The sequence below is a fragment of the Eurypyga helias genome, unplaced genomic scaffold, assembly GCF_000690775.1.
Source record: "Eurypyga helias isolate BGI_N326 unplaced genomic scaffold, ASM69077v1 scaffold11139, whole genome shotgun sequence".
NCBI classification, from domain to species: domain Eukaryota; kingdom Metazoa; phylum Chordata; class Aves; order Eurypygiformes; family Eurypygidae; genus Eurypyga; species Eurypyga helias.
The window spans coordinates 24069-45961 of NW_010271459.1; the positions used below are offsets into that span (position 1 = coordinate 24069).

The window sequence follows — 21893 nt, forward strand, 5'->3', positions numbered from 1 at the left end:
GGAGCCCTCCCCCACCTCCCACACCAGCAGGCGCTGGAATGCAGAGACAACACTTGCCCTTTGTAGGGGTCTGAGGCTGACATTCAGGCTAAACACACTCTAAATTCTTTGTGGAGGCATTTCCATCTTGCAGCCGTAGCTGAAAAGCACATTAATGGGTAACATTCACTATTGTGTGCGGAAAGGTGGGGTAGGAACAAAGCGGCGACTGTCTGGCAGCCCCTTTTTCCCCTGTGGAGCAGGTTCTCCCTTGCCCTGGAATTCTGAAGTTAAATTAAGAGCGCGTGGGAGTCCCGGGGGAGCAAATAAAAATAGAAACACTGGAATGTGCAGAAATACTCCCTTCTCCTCTAAGGGGCAGCAGAGGCATTTTCCGTCGTTCCTGCTGTCCCATCCCGACTTCAGACGGCTGAAACTCAGTCAAACCCGGCTTGAATTGTGCATGTTAGCAATGCTTTTCTTAGGGCAGAATATTCCAAACTGTACCGTATAGCCTAAACCCTACGGTACGGAAGAAGGTTTGGAAGGGGTGGCGGAAAGGGAGCGCGGTGCGGACGTCTGCAACGGCACGCGAGGCAGTAGCGTGACGGCAGCGCGCTCGCCTTGGCATCCTCACGCAGTGGCTGTCCGAGCGCTGGTAAAGCGTAGCGGCCAGTTTGGTACCGCGGTCAGACCTTCCGTGTGCCTCCTCCTCCTCCGCCGCCTGTACTCAACTTCACTACGTGCTGAGCGCTACCTCCTTTCTTTGACGCGGCCGCTTACGCTTTTGTAATTCTTCCGTTTGTGATTTTTGAAATTTCCCACACACACACTAGAATTTGGATTGTGAAACAAGAACGTTTCTGTCCCGGCTTAACGTTAGGCGTTGACGACCGGACGGCAGACTGGGCTGGTGATATGCGGGCAACAGGGCGAAACGTGGTGAAGGGCAGTCAGTGACAGACCCAGGCCGGACGTAGGGGAAGATTAAATCAGTTTTTCCTCTTGCCTTTCCCTTCAGTTTTGTATGCAATCTTGTTCTCCTGCTGCCTACAGGAAGCCTTGCTCCCCCGCTTCTATCCCAACGTGTCCGTGTCCGGCTGCAGGGAACGTGGAAGGCAGCAGCCATGGGGCTTCCCCTTCCTGCGGGCGGACAGAAGGCACGAGGAGTGCTGGGCTGAGGTTCTCGGGCTGAGCAGAACCCGGGTTTGGGATCAGCATTTCTAAAGCAGTGGTTCCACACCCAGCCCGGAGCTGAGCAGTCTCTGTCACGGGCAGCTGCAAAAAGGGCTGCGATAAACAGGCGTGAGTGGAAAGTTTAGGAACCCTGGTGGGAAGTAAGGATGTGGGTGGACGCGTTTGTCAGGACATCCAGGCATCTCTCTGCCTGTTGTGCTTGAACTTCGTCCACACTCCCCATGTAAGCTTCAGCGTGCACTGCAGCACCGCACGGTCCGTGAGCAGCGGTGAGCCCCAGGCTAGTCTGAGCAGTCTGTGATGTGATTTACGTAAATCCTCGCTGTGATTTTTATTTTCCAGGTCTTAGTTTTCATCAGGGAGGGGTATTGCTCGTGATTTGGTTCGATTTCTGTTCTGTTCTGACTGCTGTGTTGTAAAACCTGCTGTGCCAGCAACGTGCTTGTAACAGAGATTCTATACGGGCTACAGTGGTTGTAACAATGACTTGGTTTGCTCTTTTGCTTTCTGTCTGCTTTTATGCGTTCATTAAACTGTTTACATCACAAAACCCGCGTACTAATGATTTAATTGGGTTTAGATCCTTTCATCTATTAACAGCAATGGCAACAAACCACTTCGGTAGTGGGGTTTGGGCCCCTTCGAAGAGGCTGTGTCTTTCTACACGTGAAACTGGGTGAGGAGGGTGCGTGCGGGGCAGCGGAGAACAGAGCTCACCTCCCGTGGGGGACGGCGAGCTGCCGAACAACCGGACCGGCTCACTCGGGTGTCCGTGCTTTAGGACAGTGGGAACTGAATCTGGCCTCTCGTCCGCAGCAGCAGTGGTGATGGATGAGCTAAAAATATAGAATCACAGAACGGTTTGGGTTGGAAGGGACCTTAAAGACCATCTGGTTCCCACCCCCTTCCCTAAACCAGAGCGTCAGAGCTGCCCGCTTGGTTGGAGCTCCCGTAGCTGGCATGGGAGGCCGCGGAGCTCTCCAGGGGCGTCTGTTTTAAAAAGCAGCGACCTGCTCTAACCGAGGACCGACAGGTGAGTACCGCGCAGCAGGCAGAGGGCTTGGCAGCCGGCACGGGGCAGGATCGACGGGCACCTAGATTTAACTGCGCATCTAACCCTTTGTACGTCATACACCCTTAATAATTAACGCATCAGTTTTGGCACACAATCATCTCCGATTTTCAAGGAAATGACTGCCCGAAGGAATTACTACGAACCGTTAAGAGGAATTTGGAAGCGGGGTGAGGTTAAAGGCCGCGTGAGGGCTGCCTGCAGGAGCAAGCGCTGACTTCTGGTGAAGGGTCGGGCGCGGTGCTGAGCCCGGCAGCGGGGCAAAGGGTGAGCTGAAACGGGGCAAAGTAGCTGGGGCTCGACGATTCCTATTAGAAGTTGAAGACCAGGATGGGAAGAGCCTGTGCACTTCCCTGCCTTTCATACGGTCTTTTTGGGCCTCGTAATTCAGCTGTTTGTTTACTAACCTGTTCAGGCTAAAATCAGCCGAAGCATTTGAAGGGCCGCCGCTCCTAACGGGTCTGTGGCAGAAGCTTTCCCCTTTACGTTAAACTGCCTCTTCCAGCCCCGTCTTTGCGAGGCTGCCCCTGGACTCTTCCACCCTCCACTGCAGGGCAGTAACCTGAGGGAGGAGACAGGGCGCTCTGATGAAGAGCTCCAAGGATTCTTTCGCGCGCTCGGAGACGGTGTTGCCGCCTTGCTGAGCTGCTTGGCCTGGGCCTGGCAGAGCCCTGGCTGCCAGAGAGGCTGGCAGCTCTGGGGGCTTCTAGTAGGAACTGGCCTTGCCCCTTCTGCGGCAATCCCTCTGGTTTTCAACGGCACGGTGCCACAGCCTGGTTGGGAATAAGGTCTGGATTTAATTTTACTGGGATAGACCCAGGGGGCGTTTGTTTAAACGGGTGGGAGGGGCAGGCCCGAACCCCAAAACGCCCTCACAGGAGGTCAAAGGGAGGCACTCCAGGTTTGGAGCGAGGCTTTTCTCTACCAGCCAAACACTTCGGGAGTTTCCCGCTGGGTTTACTTCTCCGCAGGTGACCCAAACTTACAAATGAGGAATTGTTTGGTGTCAAGATCGGTTCATTAGTCTTTTCTACCACACGTGAATTCCTTGCAAGCGAAGAACTGCGTGACCCTCAGCGCTTTCCATCCTAGAGCGCCGAGATGAACGACTCTGTTCTTCAGCTGGTTTGCGACTGCAGAGTGGGAAACGCCGCTCTAGAGGAGATGGGGGCACAAATCAATACTCGTTCTGACCTTGTTTCGTGCCTCCACCCTCACCCACCGCCAGCGACAGTTGCTGGCTTGCTGCGTGCGTGCCGACGCGAGGTGGCTCACCTAGTCCCCGAAACGGTCTCCAGGCAGTCAGGTCTGGCCAGTTGCTTGTTCTACTCTAAGGTTACTCTGTGAGCTCAGAAACGAAACCCCAAACCCACTGCCGCCATTTCCAGGTACTTTTGATTTCTTACAAAGCTGTTGAAAAAGGGTTCACGAAGCATCCCGAGTTCCTGCTGCAGGCCCCGGAGGGTCCTGAGCTCTGCTCTGCCCTCAGCTCACGATGCATCTGCACTTCCACTTCCAAGACGCCATACAATGCACGCACCTCAGCAACGGGACAAGCTTCAGGGCTGGGGTGGGTCGCCCTCCCCACCCCCCAGTTTATACCGACTGCATCACTGGGCATTTTACCTCTGAGGGACAGTGTTGGTTTCAATAAATTACACCATTAACCATGCCACGCCTAATTATTTCCTGGTATTTAACTCCCCTTACTTATTGTGCCCTCCCCACAAACTGTGCTGTTGTAGGCAATAATACCTCCAACCACCTCTTCAGCTGGTCATTTTCTTACCTGTTACAGGCAGAAAAGAGAGCAAATTGGGCCACTCCCTTCAACGATGCTAAAACCGCGGGTGGGTGGCAGGCGGCAGGCAGCGCGCCATCCGAGAGCCGAGCTCTCTATTTCAGGACATCCAGGTGGAAGTAACATTTTTCTCCCCTTCGTTTCTGGTCAGCAGCTGTGAAGCGACAGCACACGCTTGCTATTTTATGGGTTTGTTTTCCAAATAATTACCGTCGTCTTGATGGTACGGGTTTCTTCGCTAGATGAAAACACGAGGCAACAGCCCTTTTTACCATTTTTGCAGCCTCCTGCTTTCTCACCGATAGCCATACCCACAGCGTTACGCTGCGTTGCTCTGGCAGCACCAACAGGTGGTCTCACCAGTACAAACGTGCTATCGTGAACACACCCCTGTGACCCCTCCGTGTCTTGGCCATGTGGAGTCCGTACGGGCTGTGAAGTTTGCCGGTAGCAGAAGCTTCCCTGGGCACTGCCCTGAGAATCCCCGCTAGCCAAAATCTCTTTTCTGCTGGGGCGATCGTTCTGTAAAAAACCCCAAACCAAAGCTTTGCACTGGGTTTCTGTGGCGGGTAATTCCAGCAATGAATTACCATTGTAATTTCCTTGTAAATCTGTGCCGTTGTCTGACCGATACAGGGAACGATACCGACTACGCACCAGAGACTATGTCCAAGAATCCCTGTTGTGAAGAGCATTGTAATAAAATGTTTAATTCTAGGCAGAAAAACGCTTCAGAAAATCAAAGATGAGGCATCGGGTTTTGCCCCTGAAACTCTCAAGTGACACAACAACAGAACGAAATGGATGTGGAGAGAAGTCCAGGAGGTACGATGGCACCAGTCTCTCAGCTCAGGACTCATCAGAAGACAGAACTACTGTCCTGAACACCTGTCCTGATTCCTCTCTTTTCCCCAGAAATCCTTTCCTCTTGCCTTCTAATTTGTGACCCCGTATCATCAAGGCCCTAAGGGGCAAGAGGGCTGTGGGCCAAAGTGGTTCTGGGTTATCGGTGATCACTTACCTCTCTCGGTGGGCAGCATTCTCCACCGTTTCCTTCTTCCTGCCATCCTTCTTCCCATCTTCCTTGGCTTTCTTTTCCGGCATCTGTGTTCATTCCTCCCGTGTTTTCTAGTCCCAACTTTCTGCCAAGAATCCTTCCTCTCTCTGTTCATCTCCTGTTTCTAGACAAAGGCTGCATTAATGGTCTCAGCACAACACTGGAAGCAGGATCTCCTGGACTTCGCATCTCTCCTCCTACCAATTCCGCTCTGTAACCTTCAGCAAGGTGTTCTGTTTCTCACCACAGTCGGTAAAAAGTACCACCCATCGCAGGGAGGTGTGGTTCCTCTTTTCCAGAGCGATGAGAAAAGCCTGCTGAATTAGCTATCATCCATGTCCCCGTCAGAGCCGCGCGTTGGGATAACGTCAGCATTCCCCATGCTTTGCCGAACAGAGCGGTGAAGCCGTGAGCAGCCCGGGCCAGATGCCACCCCGCGCAGTGGATCGGCGCTTGGGCTGGATGCGGGCGAAAAAGGAAGCGGCGCCAGCGGCCTACCGCGGCTCTGCTTTAGCAGCGCACGTTTGAGCAGGTACAGGCCTGTCCCACGATGGGAATGAGCGGGGGGAAAACGCGTTCTGCCCCTGCCAGAGGGAACGCGGGTGACAGCCCGGGAAGGCCCTGACACAGCGTCAGCCGCTGCCAAGAACACAGAGCCCCACGTACAAAGCGCATCCACATCCCCAGTGAAGCGATTCCTGAGTGCGCACGCGCCTGCCGGGTTTCCCACGACGGCTCAGGTCACACTGTGCCTAAGAGACTTCCTCCCGTTTACAACATCAGTGCCTGTGTTCGCCGGAAGGAGATGGCTTGGTTCCTGTTCGGAATACTGTTCTGAAAGGGTACTGACGACAAAAATTCCAACCTGGCTAGGAACTGCCCTAGGGTTGGGATTTGGAGTCCATGCCAAGGACTGCACAGACCCGGGGGGGAAGGCGGCTTTACAAGCGGCCTGTTGCTCTTCCCGCCAACCAGCGCGAAGGGTGCCCGCCACCTGACACCGAGAGGCCGATTGTGATCTACCAGTAGGGTTGGGAATTTTGCTGGAAGGGTGGGGGGTTAAGCATCGTATCCTATAGGCTGTGGGGCAGTTGGGTTTTCTGAGGCAATGCAAACGTACTTGGCGCATCTATGTGAACTTGGAATCTGTGGATTTTGTATGATCTCTTGCCCAGAGAAGCTGTGGATGCCCCATCCCTGGAAGTGTTCAAGGCCAGCCTGGACGAGGCTTTGAGCAACCTGGTCTGGTGGAAGGTGTCCCTGCCCATGGCAGGGGGGTTGGAACTGGATGATCTTTAAGGTCCCTTCCAACCCAAACCATCCTGTGATTCTATGATCTCTCTTAAATTCAGACCTAGTGACCCCTTAGGCCTCTCTTCTGAAGACAACCCATTGGAAACCACGTGGCTAATTGGATCCATGGAAAAGTCCACTGGTTTCCATTATTATTGTCAAAAATGCTTGCTTGATTACATTTTGCTTGATTACGAGGCTTTGAGCAACCTGGTCTAGTGGAAGGTGTCCCTGCCCATGGCAGGGGGGTTGGAACTAGATGATCTTTAAGGTCCCTTCCAACCCAAACCATCCTGTGATTCTGTGATTTTAAATCTGCTACTGCCAGATTTCATACGTATCTGGCTTTTGCTGTTACAGAAACGACATGTGATGGTCTTCACCTTTTCATTTCACATCCTGAAGTAGGCAGCAAAACTTCCTAATAACGAAAGGAATTGGAAAAACCATAAATTCAGTGCTCCAAGGCAAAAACATCTTAATGCTCTTACTTTCACTGATGTGTATCACCTCTAATAGGGAATTAGAGCTTTAAGTTTTTACCAAGGAGTGCACGCGGTCCTCGGCTGTAAGCAATCCCCCTGTGGAGGAGGAGCGCTCTCAGGGGGAGCGTACGATACGCATTTGAAAGGCCCCTTAATGGGCTGCAAGAGCTGACGTGCCCCATTCATACCAAGCTGGAGTCAGGTACGTACTCCACGGGATCTCATCCTATCACTACGAAAATGTCTGCTACTGCTTAACCACATCTTCCGTGCTCACGCATCACACCTGAACACACAGTCACATCGGGCACGTAGAACGTGTAACTGCAACTGCCTTCGTATGAAAATGGATTTAGTCATGGAATCACGGAACGGTTTGGGTTGGAAGAGACCTTAAAGACCACCCAGTTCCAACCCCCCTGCCATGGGCAGGGACACCTTCCACTAGACCAGGTTGCTCAAAGCCTCATCCAGCCTGGCTTTGAACACTTCCAGGGATGGGGCATCCACAGCTTCTCTGGGCAACCTGTTCCAGTGCTTCACCCTCTTCTCCCCAATCCTACCACGTCTCGAGTCGGATGTCTGCGTGACCACAGACCTGGATGATCAGACACGGTGTCCCCATGTGCAAAGCAGATGGACCCGCTCCATCAAAAACCGCAAGACCCCTCTGCCCTGGTTTAACTCCCATGGGGTTACAGCACAGGACTCCTTAACCGTTACAGGGTGCCACAGACAGTGCCAGGGGGACTCGGATAATCACTGCCTCAGAACGCCGCGGAGCACGTACTCAAGTGTCTTCACCTCCTACTGGAAATGCAACGATCTCGCCCCAACCCCAGAACGGAGCTGTCGCGAGTTAGGTAGGGATCCTTCGCGCTGCCTTCGAGAAATGGTGCTTTTCCCCGTTTCCGAGCAGTTTTGGTAATACCAGATTACCTGGCACAACCTGTACGAAGCGGTTTGACGGGAAAGCCCGTGGCTGCCCCAGGGAGGGCAATGCTGACGCACAGCTGCTGTTAGACTTGAAGCACCTCTCTGCTTTCCCAGTACAGGGCTGAAAGCTGCTCTCCTTTTTTCCTTCCGTCTTCCTGGCTACAGCGCACGAGGCGGGGGGGTGCAGTACGCCGGTGCAGCCTCCTTGCGCCTCACCAGACAGAGCTGCAGGGGATTCCAGCATCGACTCCCTCCCCGCTACAGAATAACCGTGGGGGGCATTTTACAGGCATTTTAGGGAGCGTTCGTATTTACGTTGTTAATCCCGAAAGCCATTAATTTCACAGCGAAGTTTCAAGCTGCGTCCGTGACATCAGACCTCCCGGATACTGCTTAAATTTCGAGTACTGGCTAATGTTTTCTAGCAGTTAAGATTATTCAGATCAAGGGATTTTTTGCCTTTTGGCTTTTCTGAATATACAGCAGAATTGACGCAACAGGAACCCTTTGTCCAAGCCAAACAAAAAGTGGACTGGGAACAGTCCAGAGCTGAGTGGTGTTCTCTGCCCTTTAGTTTTGTTTTTTGAAAGAAAGGCTGCTCTCATGACCACAAATTATTCAGTTACTTCAGAAGTAGTAAGGGCACAGAGAAACATCTGTTTCAACCTCCACAAACAGGGCAGCTGGGCAATAGAGACCAGTAATGCAAAGACACAACAAGAAGTACGTGTCACCCCTTCTTAAAAATCACAGAACCATACGGTTTGGGTTGGAAGGGACCTTGAAGACCATCTAGTTCCAACCCCCCTGCCATGGGCAGGGACACCTTGCACTAGACCAGGTTGCTCAAAGCCACATCCAGCCTGGCCTTGAACACTTCCAGGGACCTCTGCTGCATTCCTATTAGGTTTTGAGGTCAGTGGGGGTTTTTTGGCCAAGCTCTTAAAGCATCTCTAAAGATCAGTAGCGATCTTCTGAATGCGAAATGGACTAGACTAGCTCAATCAACAAAAACCCAATTATAAAACACCACCTCGGTAGCCCATCCTAGCAGGATAAACCAGCTTTTTTTCCTCTTTCATTCAGCAAGGAATTGCCTTAATCCATCCAAATTTAACTTTTAACACCTACAGAGATCAGTTATTACCCTTCCGAGGGAAATTATTTTCATATACACCACATACATCAGCACTTGATCCCCAGCCCCTGCTTAGGAGCCCAAAAATCAGGCACGGGTTGAAGAGCAATTCCAACAGCTTATAAACTAAAGGGAAACACGTAATTACCTGCCACAAATCTGGAATAATGCTGAGAGGTCCTGACCACAGATCACGTTTGCCACCAATAATGGGAAAGGAAAGCACTTTTTTTGTAACGCTGGGAAAACCACGGTATTAAACTGAGAAGAACTCTCACTAAATACAGCTTCACATCCAATCAGCTTTAAAAGGGCAGCCAGTCAAAGACACGTGGCATCACAGACAGGAGTTTGTGTGTACTACATGATAACCTTTTCATTAAGCCAAATTTAGCCCCCAATAATTGATCAGAACGATAACATCAGGAAGTTCAGCTTCATCTAAAATGTAAAAAACCTGTATCCCACCTCTTCTGGGATAGCTGCCTGGTGGCAAGCCACAGCCTACTGCGGAGTCGCAGGCTACTTGCAAACAAGTCTGGCTTTGAAGTTTTCTGCTTCACGTACTCCAACAGCTTTGCGGTTCGATGGCGACCAGTTCCAGCTGCTGATGACGGACGTTCAGATCTGCAACACCACGGTATTTATCCCAGAGACGAGGCGGTCAGCTGGTTCCAGAGGGAAAGCAGTGCTTTCTTTGGAGACAGGTTGAAAACACAGGCACATGGCTGAAGTAACCTGTCCTAACCACGTGTCCATGCCTTACTGGTTCCCTCTTCCTCACTGCGACAGCATTTGGCAACAGTGGAATTAGTGACAAAGTAGGAACTGCTAGAGAGGTATAAGGAGGATTGACTGCCTGGCACCACAGAAATCCTGCAGACCCAATACAATTCAGAAATTCCTGCTTTTTAAACAGTAAATCTCTACATAGATTGGTACACAAAAGATGATGCCGACATTACGAGCTGACCTTCTCTGCAGTGGCTCATTTTTTATCCTAAGGAAATTAATCTCCTAAACAACATATCCAAAATTCATTTCTCTTCAGATCTACGTAACATCAAAGGCCACTTACGAAGATGGGTATTTCCTCTCATTTTGGATGATGCAACATAATATAAATCCATTTCATTCATGTAAGATGACAAGATCTGGCTCTCTTCACTTAAAAACAGAGCTTCCGTGTAGTGGCTTTGAGCAGTAGCACTGGATGATTTCATGGGACCTTTTATTCTTAGAACACGTAAATCTCTGCGCTGCCATTTTCAGCAGTAACAGCTTGAGGCAGTCGAGGTCATTCTGAAAGCTCCTGATGTTACAAAGGCATCACTCGAGTGCAAAAGGGCTTTTCAAATCTTTGAAATCTGTTCTGTAGGTATTACCTTACTCAGCAAAGAATCACCAAACCACTCAGGAGCCCCGCTCCAATCCAAGTGTTTTCTCTGGCAAGTTCATCAGTGTATGTGATGGAAGCAGCGTGTATTTTAAGTCATTATTCATACTGTTCTACAGTCAAATGTTCATTCAGTCTGTACCACTACGGAAGCGATGAGGTGAGCTACTGTCTCTACAGATTCCTATTTCATCTCTAGAGGCCATTGAAAATTTTCCGTATCCGCATGATACTTATAACATCGTCGTTTCTCCAGGAAGTTCACCACACTAAGAGCACCACCGCGGCACTGTCGTTATTTTCAAGACTTCCAAGCTGTTGCACTGAAGGCGAGGCCTTGTGCCCCTACGTTTGCGATGACGGGCAGACGTCTGCAATTTGGGCCCGTCATCGGCAACAGTTCCGTTCTCAGCTCCGGCGCAGGGCAGCCGGACAGCAGCACTCTGACCACCACGGATGCATCATGCGCCGAGCAGCAGTCGAGGCCTTTAGTCTGCACAGCGTGTTACTTCTGTGACTCCTTTTGCCTTGGCTCACTGGACTTCCTGCTGTACTGCCCAGGAAGCACCACCGCAAACAGAAAGCGCCCTCAGTCTCACTTGATTCCCTCATTTGAAAAGGATGTTGCTCTTGCATTCGGCAGCGTTATGCTGTCTTTGAGAATGTGGAAAATTAGATACAATCTGTTCCTGCTTTCGCATGGAGAATGACCCAACACTGTTGTAAGTTTTTCTTCATTTCAGGTCTCATTTCTAAACTTACATTCCATGACCCTACTTAGGGAAGAAGGAAAAGGAAGTTTGTTACCAGAACTCTGTGACAACAGGTTTAATTCCACACTGGGCTGTAGCGATAAAACCCTGTACGCCCCTGCACGTCTGCGCAACACGCGCCCATGTACACGCTGGGCACTTGCCACCGTATTAACAACTTGTTCCTCCACAGGACCGACAGCTTCAGGCTGCAATCTCTGCCTGTTTCTTTTCCCGCCTGGTGACGACGACTCTTCCCTTCATACAGGCGCTGACGATCTTTCCACCCGAGCTGATTGGCGATGTGCCTGTTCTGCTTTTCAGGATATCCACGCAGCCAGGGTTAGCCACCACGTAGGCTCTCTCCCCCAGAGATCTCAGCATGGCCGGCCCGGTGATGACAACCCCGTAGTCCACTTCTTCAAGAACATTGTAAGTCTCCTCCCTTTTTCCTCTGCACTACAGTGAAGTCTTTTCTTTAGGGTCCACCAGCCGCCCAATACTCCCCAGTCACTGGCCGTTACTCTGAGCCTCGTGACTTGTCCTGCGCTTTTGAGCCCGTCCCACCACTCAAATACCAAAATAATTTTACCTGGAAACACAAACAATACTGAAATGCTACAAAAAAAGCAGGTGAACCCGCCGGTGGCACAGCCAAATTTCAACCACAACCCCTACGATTACACAGCTTCACCATTTACCGGTTTCATCCTCGTGCCTTCAGCACTCTTAGGCATGTCTTCTGTTTAAAAACAGACTGAAATCCGGTGCGCTCCAGGCAAAGCCTGGGAGAGCAGAGGAGCTTCTTGGTGCCGTTACGTAGACGGCACTTACGGGACATGCCAAGTGTGCTCCCAAACATGAAACAGCTTGTAATTTTGGATATAATTTGAAAGCACAAGCAAAACAGCCCAAGCGTGTTTCCTGACAATTTCATTTACGGTAACAGTAATTCGAGCTCTGAACTTAGCTGGTTTTACACCAATAAGGAGCTTTCCCAGAAGATATCCAGGAAAGATGGAATTTCCTCAGGTACTAAATTCTTGAGTGCTGTGTAAATACCTAATGAAACAGGGTACGTGGCACAGCAGCTACCCAGAGAGAGACTCTACATCCTGCCTTTGCAATACTTCTGATTTGATCTGTGCGGGTATTCCCCCAACTTTATTTTCCAGGTTTTCTTCTGAAACAAAAGTCTCAGTATTTTCATGCCCAAATGCTGAATAAAGAACTTCCAAAACACAAGGGTAGCCTAAACCAGAACCGAAGTAGCCCAGTCTCTCTTAACAGCTACCTTCACACCTCAAGTTCCCCAATGTTGGTATTTGAAAAGTGAAAGTAACATGCTCTCTGCTTGAAGTAGAACGTGGCCCTCACAGGATCTGAAGTGCGAGACCTACAGTAGGTTTAAAAACCACCGATCATGAGAACATTTTTATGATCGGAAAGTCACACATACTACGATTCATCTTTTAACAACGGGCGTTCTGAAATATTCACGTGGCAATAAAGAGAGGGATGAAATTAAACAAGAACCAACGCCTAAGGCCTACTAACTCCTAGAGAATACGCAAAAGGCTTAACGACTCCCAACGTTTATTGTAGGGAATTGTGTACTGCCTTGGCTTCACAACTTTTTTTTGTGTTGGTTTTTAGGTCTCCCCCCGTACGCCTCCCCCAATGCAAGCAAAGGTAAGCGTTTTCAGGGGCTTGTGCAATGCCCAAGACTTTTTGTGGGCTAATTTTTACCAACGTAACTGCTAGCCTCATCCGTTTCCTTTAACGGCACGAAGTAAACACCCGGGGTTATCACTGGTAACATTTACAGCACGGGATGGGAAAGCCACGGCTCTCTTCCTCGTGCACTTCCTGCCTTGCTGCACGACATGTAACGAAGTAAAGCCCCTCGCGGGGATCTTTACGCTCAATTTACATTGCGACTGCTTTATGTAATAAACTAATAACAGGCAATGCTTTCAAAGAGGCCTCACCAGCCAGGAACTGTCCTGACACGACGCAACTACACGGTACTGACCAACCACGGCTGGTGAAGTCAGTTCTTCTCACTACAACAAAGAACCTGCCTTTTCTGTTTCATGGAATGACACTTACTTGTTTTCAACTCCTGCCTCGCTCCCTGCCCAGTATTTTGTTATTTTTGCTGCCTTTTCATCTGCATACGGTGCACCCAGATGCTATGCTCCGTGGCGACCGGCGTATCACTGTTTCTCTTTCTTGCATGTACAGGGAAGAGGATTATCCCTGACCAGATTTAGCTGGGTAGGTGACGAACGCACTTTCGGTAACAGCCACTTTATTTCCCAGGCTGAAGCGTACCTTGCTCCGTTGCCTCAAGCTGCTGCAGCAACGTGCCAATTTGTTTGGTCTTGGTTTTGCTACTTTGCTTTTCCTGCTGCACTTTCCTCCCTCCTCCTGCAGCACTTTAAGACGGTAAACGTGTTGCTTGCTCCCATCCAGCAACCTGACAGCCTCGAAGCCGTAATTCCTTTTGCTTTAGCGCCAAGGGAGCAAAACCCACTGCATGGCAAAGCTCTCTTCCCTTAAAGACTGCTGTAAGACTCATCCTCTGCATTTTTCATTTCCTGGGAAGGACAAAAGTGGGAGGGAGGGCTGGGATGAGATGGGAGCTTATTCCACAGTTGCAATTGCTCTCATATGGTGAAGTCTGCAAAACTAACACTGTCGCTAATTCAAGTATTTTGTCCCACCTTTCCCTGCGATCCCTCTCTGTAAGAAGTGATCAGCCTGAACTGTTAGTAGACCAGTTCTTCTCACAACTAATTCAATTCTACTTCTCTACCACAGGTTTGACATTATATGAGATGGACATGCAAATTACTTGCCTTTTAAGACAAAAATACTAAGCCCTTCAAGCCAATAAAGCATTTCTTCGCTATCACAAATTAGTTGACACGTTTGACATCTTAGAACTCATGAAAATGAAACATTTTAAGTTGTGTCAAGCAGGTTAACCACCTGAGCATCCATTCTTTGAGTAGTTCCTCTTTTACAGAATGGCGTTTCCCTCAGATTTGAGTATATTCAGATAATTCCCTAACATTTTCCTCCATCCCTGTTCATTATGTAAAAGATTATTTTATTCCAACACCTCTAGATTTCTCAGCCGAGTATGACATTTCAGTGCTCGCAACCAAAGATGAGAACGTGTGTATGGTAATTGGAACATGGTAATTTGCCATACATGTGAAAATCTTTCTTTGCAGGGTGGTGAAGGACACAAGCCAGGATACGGAGGAAGTGGAAAATTCTATGAGCATAAATCTGCTCACAAGGGACATAAGGGATCCTATCACGAGGGCCAGGGCACTACTCTTTCCAAAATCTTTAAACTGGTAAAGTACAATTGAACTTACTCTAAGTAGAAAAAAATTGAGACCAGGAAAAAGAGAAGTCAAACCACTCCTGAACCCACCATGTTTGAAACAACCACATTTCCTTAAGGCTTCTGAAGGAACTAGATTTGCATGGATAAAACAGGTTATCTCGTGGCCTAGTAGCTGCTTACATGGTGGGAAACAAAGGTAAAAACACAGAGTCAGTTACCACCAGGAACAAAGGTAAGTTCCAAAGCTCCACAAAGACCCGCAACCAGGATCTGTGTTGGTGCTGAGCTCACAAATGACCTGGAACACAGGAGGTGAATGAGGTGACACAGATTATTTGCACGGATAAAACAGGTTATCTCGTGGCCTAGTAGCTGCTTACATGGTGGGAAACAAAGGTAAAAACACAGAGTCAGTTACCACCAGGAACAAAGGTAAGTTCCAAAGCTCCACAAAGACCCGCAACCAGGATCTGTGTTGGTGCTGAGCTCACAAATGACCTGGAACACAGGAGGTGAATGAGGTGACACAGATTGCTGCTGCTGAATTATTTACAACAGCAAAAGCAAGCTGTCAAGCTGCAGAGCGGTAGTACAGGGCAGTGTTGGACACGTAGTTGGTTGAGATGCAGTAACAGCATGAACAGTCCCAGTGAAACAAAGCCAATTACCTAATGGATTACACTAAATTTTCTTTGAAGTAGTTCAGTAAAACTAAGGAGGGAGCACTGAAAGATGAAAAGATGAATATAGAGAAAGAAAACAAACCCTCAAAGTACACACATGCTTAATATTTTTGAAGTAAACAGTTCCGTCATCGACTGCCTGCAGTAACAGTGAGAACATCTGCGACCCTATCGATCAACATTTGCCTAGAAAGTTGGTAAAGCTACGGGAAAAGATACTCAGCCTAATCTCTAGTTCCAAAAACAAAACACCAAAATTTCAGCTTGGATCATCCGTGCTATAAAACTGCTGTAAGGCTCTTCTCAAATGCAGATTTATCATAGGTCACAAGTTCAGGGTTTTTTCCTATTTTGACATTTTTCTTACTATTTTAAAAAAAGGCCAGGTTTCAGCCCTTTATCTTTTCTTAGTATTTCCCTGAATGTGCAGCTGAGCTAACTGATGTTGATATAATCACATTATCAAGTTACCTTAATAAACACTGCAGAATAAAATTATTACATGTCAATTCTTTCAGCTGTGAGACTAGTACAACTTGTACGCAGGGTCTGGAGTCTTTGGTTTTGATGTTGGGTTTGGGTGTTTTTTTGGAGGGTAGGGTGAGTGTTTTGATTTGTTTTACTTTTGGGGTAGTTTGGTTTTTCTGAAGTATACTTACAGTTCCAGGATAGCCATAAAAATGAGAATTTCCAAAATGTACAAGTAAGTTGCTGTCATTGGGAAGGCCAGAGTAAAAACACACACCTATGAATAATTCATGAGAGACTGTCAGGTCCTGTGTGAGAGATTTAATGAGAGTAAATTAATCCTATGTGAAAATAGATCAAAAGCTATCCTCTCTTGATGTGGACATTCCTGTACTAGTCAGCACTATACCAGAGGCCACCATAAGCCACTGTCATTAGACAATATTTATGTTTTTTCATACTAGAGATGGATGTTTTTCAATGTATATCCCCAAATACACAGTACCTTTTAATTAACTTAACCCCATTCTTCCCTCCACAGGGAGGCTCTGGGTCCCGACCTGGGTCACGTTCTGGTTCACCAGTTGCTAGGCGCTGAAGCTCCGCGATGCCATCCGAGGATCATGTACTCCGCTTCATAACGTAACGGCCTTAAAATTAATAACAGCTACAACAATTACCTAGATAGATGCAATCCATTACTTAATGCAAATTAGGTTCCGCATGCAGTAGATGATACAAACTTCTATTGGCAATCCCTGAGCAACAGTTGAATGAAAGGAACGTAAAAAGTAGCCTTACTAGATGTTTTCCTTATTTTACGTGAAGTAACAAGATCTCTGACTTGACTCGTTCTTCTTCAGGATGCCCTAACTGTATGCTGGACTTCATTATTTCTCCCAAGCATCTAATGTGAGCTCAAGTCTTCCGGTTTCGTTTTAGTGAACATCAGAGTTACAAATAAAGAGCTAATGTCTTGCATACTGAGCGCTGCTGTTGATGAATCTCTGAGACACTGCTGTTAAAAAACCCAAAATCTACCATGTGCAGAAGTTGTAAGGACTGTTTATCCAAATTTTTTTTTAATTAGGTTTTTTTTGGTTGATGTTTCGTTTTAATCTTCCTTCTCTCACTCACAGCATACTTTATTTTTATAACAGGATTAGGCAGTCATGGAAAGGCTTACCAAACATTGGGAGTTCAAGGTATGTGAAGCGTGGGAGGGGGCAGATGTTGTAGAATCAACACGATGCAGAGCAATAGTAAGAAGGAAATTTTTTCCGTACCATGAATTGCTCGTCGCATCCAAACCATTAGAATTAAGAGCAGATGAGGGAGAGAAAGAGGATTTAAAATTAGAGTTAGACTAATGTTAAGAAACAAGGGGTATCCCCAGAGAAGAAACATCTAAGATCGCGCAAGTGACCGCTGGATGTCACGGGCGCTCCACACAAACTGTGCTGCAACAGCATGAACTCTGCAGTACAAGTAAGTAAACACGTAAGCAAAACAAGTAAGTCTAATTTCGCAAAAGAGAGCCCTTCAGTACTGGTATCTAAGGTAGTCCTGCACATCTCACATTAGAATTCCAAATCTTTCCCTTGCTATTCCAGCAGTGCTACATGCGGTCAGCTCACCTTTTGCCCGAGCAGCATTTGGAGGGACGCCTATTAAAGGCGTCACACCAAAGCAAACGCGTAGTAAACTACTGTGAACGTTTAACTGCGGTACTCTAGTTGCCTTATAGAAATAAAATATAGCTGAGTTAGGTTTAGGTATTAATTGTTCTCAAATTACTAAAACGAACGTGTGGCAATGGTATTTCCAACCACACATAGGGAAATAAAAGGCTCTTCTGAATTGCACTGGTTTATTACTTAAACTTACCATTTCTTCAAGCCGTCACCTAAGCGTCTGATTAATTATTATTTCTTTTTTATTTTTTTAGTTTTAGCCTGTGTATCGTAGACTACAGTTAATGCTTCCCAGGCTGAAACTGTATTCCTAATAAGTGCCCAGTAAATGTTACCTATAAATATGTACGTTAATTGCGTTTCACATCTAAATCTATTGTAGGTTTAAATCGGTGACCATTAATATGAAGCAATGAAAGATGAGAGGATAGAAAATACATAGAGACTAAAGGAAACAAAACCACCAAAATTATTAAGCATACACACAGGTGTTACACCTTCTGTTACCTACATTGGTTGCTATGTGTATTTTTCTATTGTAGCTTCATTCGGATGTATCCTCTGCAACGTAATAGATGATTTAATTTGAAAACGTATTGTTCTTATAGGAACACAGCTTTTAAAAATATACATTATTGAAATAAAGTACTCGAAATGAAACCTGGACCACTCTTGTCTTTTATGAAGAGAGCAGATTGTACATATGAAGTTCCATGGGGTTTTTTCACACTTTCTAAATAACGTTCCGACACCAAACACAACACTTTGGGACCTGGGACCCAGCTGCCCACGCACGGGCTTCTAGTGATATTGCTGGTGACCTGGCGTGGCTCACAGGGCTGAGAATGACACAGGAGTGACGGGAGACCAGTGTCTCTCAGGCAGCAGCTAAAGGCCAAGGGGGCATTGCAAAGCATAGGATGCCTACGCAGAGGTAGTAAAATCTCGCCCTTCGTAATCAAGCATAGCACAAAGTGCCTTCTTTTAACAGGGATGGGACAACCAAGCTGGCTTTTAAAGCAGCCTTCAAAAATGGGAGAGACTAAGGATAAAATAAAATTGAGGAATACATCTTTCAAAACACTGGGCTGTAGAACTAGAGAACTTATCCAAATCTTCTTCCTTGCCTTCAACACTCTGCTTTCCCATCACTCCCCTTTTCCAGAGGCTGGAAGTGGCTTTTTTAGATTTATTTCCTATAGAAGAAAACATACAGTAAAACATCATTTTATCAACACATGTCTCTCAAAAGAGATTAAAACTTAGACTGAAATTTATTCTTTTAACTACTCACTAATAGTTTTGCTGAAACCCAGCAGTTTAAATGGCTATTTGCCTTGTAAGCACAGGATCTTTCCTGAAATAAGAATGGACAGCCAGTACTAGGAGCGTGTCCTTTCTTGTGCTGAAGAAATGGACATAAACTAGAAGAAATACTTGAACAGGCACAAACCAAAAGGCCTGAGGCTAGCGTAAGCCTACTGCTGCATCAAGCCAAAAGGAACAGAGGCGTTCCTAAGCACTATTCACTTGTCCACTATGCAATCAAAGAGGCCTTAGGAACAAGCATTCTTTCTGCTTCCTAAAAAAAAAAAAAAAGAATCTATTTCAATATTGCTTTTGAAGGTATCAACATACCGGTTTCAGTGTCCGCATTTATACTGAGCATCCACGGATAACACGGCTCTGAAAGCCCCTGACTCGGTCTCACCAGGGCACCTAGGCTATGACAGCCTCTGTGTCAGGTTACTCAGGAGTGAAGTTTGTGGGGGAGGAGGATGCAGGGAAGCAAAATGAATACTGTGTCACAAAGTTTTTTAAAAGCCTATTGACTGTGACAGAGAGTGCTACAGGCCCGATGTTCTTATTCTTTGTGTTACAAAAGGTAACAGCAGTACTCCAAGTGCTGGAGCAATTCAGCAAACCGAATTCAGGAAGAATGTCAGGTGGCTCCATTCCTTACTTAACGCTTCCAAGACTTACACACCCCCTGCCTCTAATCAAGACCTAACTCTCTGCCAAGCGAGCATCCGAAACGTTTTTACTCAGGACATCGCTGTCAGCGCCTACTCACAGAGTATCCCCCACCGGCAGTGCCTCAGTGCTGGCAAAGCAACTGCAGCTAGACCGGACGGAATGCTTTCAAGCATTCAGGAATCACCTTCCCATGATGAAGGATGGATGTGCAGCTGGATGTGATGGACTGTAAATCATCTCCTGTCAAACTGTATTTGGCAACCTCGGGGAAGCATCACCCCCGCCACCATGTGCAGCAAATCAACAAGCTTTGCTGTGCCTTTACACCGCGTTCTCTGAGAGACCAGGAGGAAGGGTTTACACGTGGTACGGGCAACACAGCACGCTCTACTGTACTGTTACAGAGAAACAGGGCGCCAGGCTGTGGGGCCACCATGCCTTCAGGTGACTGCAAAATAGAATGTCTTCCTCAAGCAGCTGAAACACGAACAGGCTGTCTGAAAGACACTGCTGAAAAAACTTCACATCTATCCCTTAAATATACTGAGGGATGCACTTCCATTAAAACGGAATTTTTAGGATTTCCTAGAATTCAGAAAGCAAATGTTTAAAAAATACAGGAAACAGAATTTGGAAAAAAGTAATATTATTTAACATGTTTTTTGAATTAAATATTCCACATAACAAAAGTGTTATTTTCATGTCACCAACTATATTACTTATATACATATGCCAAAGAGTTAACAAAAGGATTAAGAGATGCCCTATCAAAACCAACAGTGATTTCTTGCTTCAGCTATCTGAAATAACTAGTTTGTATCATAGACAAAGTATAGACAATATTTACAGAAAAGGGCATTTTTGGATCCGAGCACAATTATCTTTCAGAAGGAAATTCTGAAATCCAGCTCTGTATTATCGTACAACAAAATCCACCACTGATCTACAAGTACTTGCAGCAAACTGAAAAGATGAACTTCCTGCAACCGGGATTAGTATTTACAAAATATACTGATCAGCCACACAGAGGCTCATATAACTTTAAATATATATATATACACATACAAGAACACATATATATATCTATATATATGTAACATAAATAAAATTCAAAAGAACAAGGTGAAAAGAAGAGCTTCTGTCATTGGAATGTCTATAAAGATGACTATGTTTTTACTCCAGTGTTTCTCTGTGATGAGTATGCTCAACAAGCGGCACCTTTCAAAGCATTACTCAGTCAACTAGGTAGTTTTGATGAAACAAGGACTTCAACAGCAACAAATGAAAGTAATGTACTTCCAAAATTCATGAAGAAAATAGTGAGGAATTTACAGACTCGAAATGATAAGTGTTTACAGCACCGGGGAAGATGGTACAATATAGGTGACCTACTGCACGTCTAACTTCCTCTCTGCTAACACAAAATTGTAGGTTTACTTCCCGGATTTGGTATATATGGCTGTGTTTTCCACAGATACTGAGATATGTACCTGCTGATCCAATACAGCAAACATAAAAGAAGAGGCTTTCCCTTCCTTTCAAATAATTATTCCTGAGTTTAAAACCTCAGGCTTTTAACGTAAAACCTAACAACTAAGTGCCTCCGTGGTTGGAATGGAAATGAATGTGCTCCCTCTCAAGAGTTTAACTCAAGAACAGCCATAAGTTCATGGCGTTTTATTTTTTTCGACAAATTCTCAAAACGTGCTAAGGAAAAAAAAAAGCTTAGAACAGAAATACAGCGTTCTCCTGTGCCTTGTAAAAAGAAAGAAAAAAAACAACCAAAAACTATGTTATACTTCATGCATCTACTCCGTAACATTTTGCTTCCAACCTCCATTACTTTGAACACGTGAAAAGAAAGCTGACCGACATTTCAATGGTTTTCCCACAAAGTTATCCTTCGCCTCCTTTAAAAATGGGAATCATTCTTTCCTGATATAAAGTTCCAGTTTATTTTACAAATAACTATACTGGCTGTGAATTAGAAGATGAAACTGTATACATTATTACCTGAGTTCATTGATTCACAGACAATTTAGCACAGATTAAATAATGTTTTCCCAATGTTGTTCTTCTATGAGCTTAAAAAAAGAATCATTCTTTTAGGTAACTTTTGTAAATAATTAAAAAAACTATAATATATTATTCTATTGTTAATATTTTCAATGCTTGAAGCTTTAACTATAAAAATCCATGTCCTTCTTTGCTGAAAACTTGTTTAGACAAATTCGAGTCCCAGAAACATTTTTAGCTTTCAAATTTTAAGATGTCATCGAAAAACATTGCCTATACTTTGCCATTCATTTGAAGATTCTTGTACCACTTCTTCTAAATTCAGAGCACGACTAATATCTTCCCCTTCTTGTTCTTGATGACTAGCGGGCTCTTGTACTGGACCTACCAAAGTACAAGAGAAAAAGACAAATGAGGTTTGATGTACAATAAAAATAAAAATAAAAATACAGCACTTGGGAATACCGGAATCATGCTGGTAAAGGTATTACACAACTACTTCAGATTCTGTAAATTCATTAGATGCCCTTTGAAAAATTAAAAATACATCTAATATAATCAACTCTTATCCTGTCATAGCTT

At 46.2% G+C, this 21893-nt stretch overlaps 2 protein-coding genes across 3 annotated transcripts in view; one reads left to right on the forward strand and one right to left on the reverse strand.

Annotated features, from left to right (window-relative positions):
* Positions 1-16646, forward strand: part of MBP (myelin basic protein) — a 19555-nt gene extending 2909 nt beyond the window's left edge. The window contains exons 2-5 of one of the 2 annotated variants that reach the window (XM_010158830.1): positions 11431-11538; positions 12763-12798; positions 13354-13386; positions 16166-16646. In XM_010158830.1, the coding sequence (XP_010157132.1) occupies positions 11431-11538; positions 12763-12798; positions 13354-13386; positions 16166-16222 (234 nt within the window). In that variant the 3' untranslated portion in view covers positions 16223-16646. Of the gene's footprint in view, positions 1-11430; positions 11539-12762; positions 12799-13353; positions 13387-14351; positions 14481-16165 lie in introns of both variants that reach the window. The other variant, XM_010158829.1, reaches the window with a different exon arrangement.
* A 4921-nt stretch (positions 16647-21567) lies between these two features.
* The window catches only part of ZNF236 (zinc finger protein 236), a gene marked incomplete at its 5' end in the record, with an annotated part of 39241 nt that continues 38915 nt past the window's right edge, over positions 21568-21893 (reverse strand). The window contains one exon of the mRNA XM_010158831.1: positions 21568-21695. Within this exon, the coding sequence (XP_010157133.1) occupies positions 21568-21695 (128 nt within the window). The remainder of the gene's footprint in view (positions 21696-21893) is intronic.